The sequence below is a fragment of the Myotis yumanensis genome, unplaced genomic scaffold (assembly GCF_028538775.1).
Source record: "Myotis yumanensis isolate MYYU_CA2020_CCGP unplaced genomic scaffold, mMyoYum1.0.hap1 SCAF_20, whole genome shotgun sequence".
Taxonomy (NCBI): domain Eukaryota; kingdom Metazoa; phylum Chordata; class Mammalia; order Chiroptera; family Vespertilionidae; genus Myotis; species Myotis yumanensis.
This window is the reverse complement of record NW_027223771.1, coordinates 11,423,088-11,427,622: the sequence shown is the minus strand read 5'-3', so window position 1 is coordinate 11,427,622 and position 4,535 is coordinate 11,423,088. Positions and strand designations below refer to the sequence as shown.

General features: G+C 61.6%; 1 protein-coding gene across 1 annotated transcript; it reads left to right on the top strand.

Annotated features, from left to right (window-relative positions):
- The first annotated feature begins 262 nt into the window (after positions 1–262).
- Positions 263–4,299, top strand: MEX3B (mex-3 RNA binding family member B). Its single transcript, XM_070400380.1, is given in 4 exon segments — positions 263–515; positions 1,374–2,050; positions 2,053–2,529; positions 2,532–4,299. Coding segments are annotated over 4 exon segments (1,743 nt in total). The 3' UTR covers positions 2,868–4,299.
- Positions 4,300–4,535: the final 236 nt, after the last annotated feature.

The window sequence follows — 4,535 nt, the reverse complement described above, 5'->3', positions numbered from 1 at the left end:
GCGGCCGCCGCTCCAGCTCTGCCCCCCGCCCCGCCCGCCCGCCCGCAGCCCTGGGGTGGGGACCCAGGCGGGGGCTCCCGCAGCCGCCACCGGACGCGCCGCGCACGGAGCGCCCCACTCCTTCCGGCGCCGAGCGGGGAGCCGCGGAGCCCGCTGCAGCCGGCCGGCCTCCCCGGCCCTGAGCGCCCCGCTTCCCCGGCCGCCTTTGTGGACGCAGCTCCGGGGCCGAGGCCGGCGGGGGCGCGGCGCGCACGGCCCGGCGATGCCCAGCTCGCTGTTTGCGGACCTGGAGCGCAACGGCGGCGGCGGCGGCGGAGGGGGCGGCGGCGGCGGGGAGACCCTGGATGACCAACGAGCCCTGCAGCTCGCGCTGGACCAGCTGTCGCTGCTGGGGCTGGACAGTGACGAGGGCGCCTCTCTGTACGACAGCGAGCCGCGCAAGAAGAGCGTGAACATGACCGAGTGCGTGCCGGTGCCCAGCTCGGAGCACGTCGCCGAGATCGTGGGCAGGCAAGGTGGGTCCGGCCGGGGCTGGGGAGCCGGCGGGTGAGACCGGGGTCTCCGGCCACCGCCCCGCGGGGAGGGCGCGGGAGGCACCGGGGCGCGCCGAGCAGCCCGGGGAGCCTCGGGGAGGGAGGGCGAGCCGCGCCGAGGGCCGGCGCCCCAGACAAAGAAAGTGCGGGCAGGCGGCCTCGCAGACCCACGCCGCGGCCACGGCGGGATGCCCGGCTCCTGCTAACACCACCGCCTCCTCCCCGGGCGCCCCCCGCCCCGCCGACCCCCGGGAAAGGCAGTTTCAATAGGAGATGCTTGGGGGAGGGGGGGCCTTCGCCAGTCCATTGGGAGGGGGGAGGAGGAGGAGGGAGAGCAGGGGATGGAGGAGGATTCTGCATTTCTGCAGAACATAATGGAGCCCAGATGAGGAACAATGGGTCTCGGGACTGGCCCCCTTTCCCAGCGAACCCCAGCGCTGGGGGGACCCGGGCTCCGGCTGTCTCCCCGCAACCCCCTCCGCCGCGTCTTCAGGGCGCCCCGCGCGCCCCGCGGGGGCCCGGACGCATCTCCCTCCCCAGCTGACTTTGCTGGGATTCGGGGGTTAGGCTACGGGGCGACTGCAGTCACCAGGGAAGGGCTGGGCCGCCCGAGGGCTATTCCTCGAGCGCTTCGCAGAGGGGGGAACCCGCTTCCCGGCGCGCGGGGTCCGGGCGGGAGCCGCCCCCTTTGTGCCGCAGCCGCCGGAGGGGTCCTGCCGCCGTTCCGCCGTCGTGGACCAGGGACCGTCCCGCGTCCCCTGGCTCATCCCCGGGGGTAATGGGCGTGTCTGTCTGTCTGTCTCTCCCCCTCCCGACCCCCCGGTACCCCCCCCCCCCCAGGTTGTAAAATCAAGGCGCTGCGGGCGAAGACCAACACTTACATCAAGACCCCGGTGCGCGGGGAGGAGCCCGTCTTTGTTGTGACCGGGAGGAAGGAGGACGTGGCCATGGCCCGCAGGGAGATCATCTCGGCGGCCGAGCACTTCTCCATGATCCGCGCGTCCAGGAACAAGAACACGGCGCTCAACGGCGGCGGCGCCGTGCCGGGCCCGCCCAACCTGCCCGGCCAGACCACCATCCAGGTGCGGGTGCCCTACCGCGTGGTGGGGCTGGTGGTGGGGCCCAAGGGCGCCACGATCAAGCGCATCCAGCAGCAGACGCACACGTACATCGTGACGCCCAGCCGCGACAAGGAGCCCGTGTTCGAGGTGACGGGCATGCCCGAGAACGTGGACCGCGCGCGCGAGGAGATAGAGGCGCACATCGCCCTGCGCACCGGCGGCATCATCGAGCTCACGGACGACAACGACTTCCACGCCAACGGCACCGACGTGGGCTTCGACCTGCACCACGGGGCGGGCGGGGCCGGCCCGGGCAGCCTGTGGAGCAAGCCCACCCCCAGCATCACGCCCACCCCGGGCCGCAAGCCCTTCGCCAGCTACCGCAACGACAGCTCCAGCTCCCTCGGCAGCGCCTCCACGGACTCGTATTTCGGCGGCGGGGGGGACCGGCGGCGGCGGGGGGCGGCAGCGCGGCCGCCACCCCGCGCCTGGCCGACTACAGCCCCCCGAGCCCCGCGCTCAGCTTCGCGCACAACGGCAACAACAACAACGGCAACGGATACGCCTACGCCGCGGGGGAGCCCCCCGCGCCTTCTCCCCCCGACGGCTGCGCGGAGCTGCCGCCCGCCTTCGACCCGGCGCCCGCGCCCCCGCCCGGGGCGCCCCTGCTCTGGGCGCAGCAGTTCGAGCGCTCGCCCGGCGGGGGTCCCGGGGCGCCCGCGGCCTCCTCCTGCTCTTCCTCCGCCTCTTCCTCCTCCGCCTCGTCTTCCTCCGTGGTCTTCCCCCCCGGGGGCGGCCCCGGCCCCAGCGCGCCCGCCAACGCCAACCTGGGGCTGTTGGTGCAACGCCGGCTGCACCCGGGCGCCGGCTGCCCGCGCCTGTCCCCGCCGCTGCCCATGGCCCCCGGGGCGGGCGAGCACCACCTGGCCCGTCGGTGGTGCGCAGCGATCCGGGCGGAGGGGGCCTGGCCTACGCGGCCTATGCCAACGGGCTGGGGGCGCAGCTGCCGGGCCTGCCGCCGTCCGACAGCTCGGGCTCGTCCTCGTCCTCCAGCTCCTCCTCCAGCTCCTCCACGTCGTCGTCGTCGGGGCTGCGGCGCAAGGGCAGCCGCGACTGCTCCGTGTGCTTCGAGAGCGAGGTGATCGCCGCGCTCGTGCCCTGCGGCCACAACCTGTTCTGCATGGAGTGTGCCAACCGCATCTGCGAGAAGAGCCAGCCCCAGTGCCCGGTGTGCCACGCCGCCGTCACGCAGGCCATTCGCATCTTCTCCTGAGCGCAGCGCGCGCGCGCCGGGGAGGGGACCCCGGCGTCTCCATCCTCGTCCCCAGCGCCCGCCCCGCTGTCCCCGCGGTGCCCGGTGCCGGACCTTCCTCCCCGCCTCGCTCAAGATCAGAGAGGAGCCCAGGAAGCTGGATTATCCGCACAGTTTTCCATTTTTTTTTTCTTTTTCCAACAAAGGGACTTGCCAGGATTTCTGCAAGGATTCCTGCGTCTCGGGACGCGCCTGTGAAGCACCCGAAAATGCATGCTCTATACATAATAGGAACGGCGACCTTCTAGTGATAGTTGTTACACTGTACTTAATAGCAAGCTTCCGGAAGAAGAAGGGAAAAACGAAAACCCACCAGTTTCTCCATTTTCTTCAAGTAGGAAAACCACGGACAGTCATTCATTAGGACGAAGATGCTGATGATAGTAGTGCTATGGGATGTGTGGCCTGTCTTTAGTGTGTTCCCCCTCCCTGTGGCTGGGTTCCTCCCGAGGCCTGTTCTAGAACACCCGCGGGGGGCCCTTCCGGAATGTTCTAGAACGCCGTGTGTCCTTCCCGAATGTTCTAGAAGGGCCGGGAATTCCGGAGACCCCCCCCTCCCATCCCCCCATACTGCAGCTTTATGAAAGTTAGAGAAAACTGTAACATATCTCTTATATATTAAAAAAAAAAGAAAAACCAGAAAAAAAAACGTTTAAAAGTTTTAAAAGAGAAATCGCATTACTACAGATTGAAGTATTTTATTCTTTTTTGACTTGAAAAATTATATTTCATATTGCAAAGATGTTTACAAGTATTTTAATTTAAGTTCAGTGAACTTTTTTGTAGCTGGGTTAAATCTTTTTTATTTTCTAGTACGGCCTCCTGGCGGAAGAACAAAACACTGTATTCTTTTGATAATCATGCAGTTGTGACGGAATTACAAAAAAAAACCATAAAAATGTGCGACGTTTCGAACAGTATTCTGTTGGGATGGAGAATTTTTTTATAGGTTCAGACGGATCTTCTAGCTCCAGTTCACCCAGCATTTTTCTATTCAGTGATAGAAAACATATTTTATTCTATATTATTACAAAAAACAAACAAACAAAACGGATACAGAAACACATCGGAGCTTTCTAACAGCGTTTGTAACGAGCGGAATGCAGTGCGAAGTTAGGGGATTCTGTTCGCCACTATAGTTTTAGTATTTCTATTTTAATACCTTTGTTTACCACTTGTTTATGTATATGTAGGTGACGTTACTTGAGCTTAAATGTACTTTACTGAGCAAAGTTTAAAAAAAAAATCAAAGTATATTTTATTTTATGATAAAGGGCCTTTAACCTCATGGTCAAATACTAATATTATATTTGCTGACACGAGATTTGAAATTGTATCAAGAGTTTTATTTTTCTGACATTTAAAGTTCTACATAATAAAGGTAAAACTTAAGTCATGGTGCTACTTCATTTTTTAAGTATTTCTATATAAATAAAATATGGAAGAAAATCTAGATGGTGTGGTGACTCTTTTTTTTTTGAGCCTTTTGAGGGACCTTGTGTAAGGAATCATTCTTTTTTTTAAAAAAAATATATATTTTTATTGATTTTTTTACAGAGAGGAAGGGAGAGGGATAGAGAGTTAGAAACATCGATGAGAGAGAAACATCGATCAGCTGCCTCCTGCACA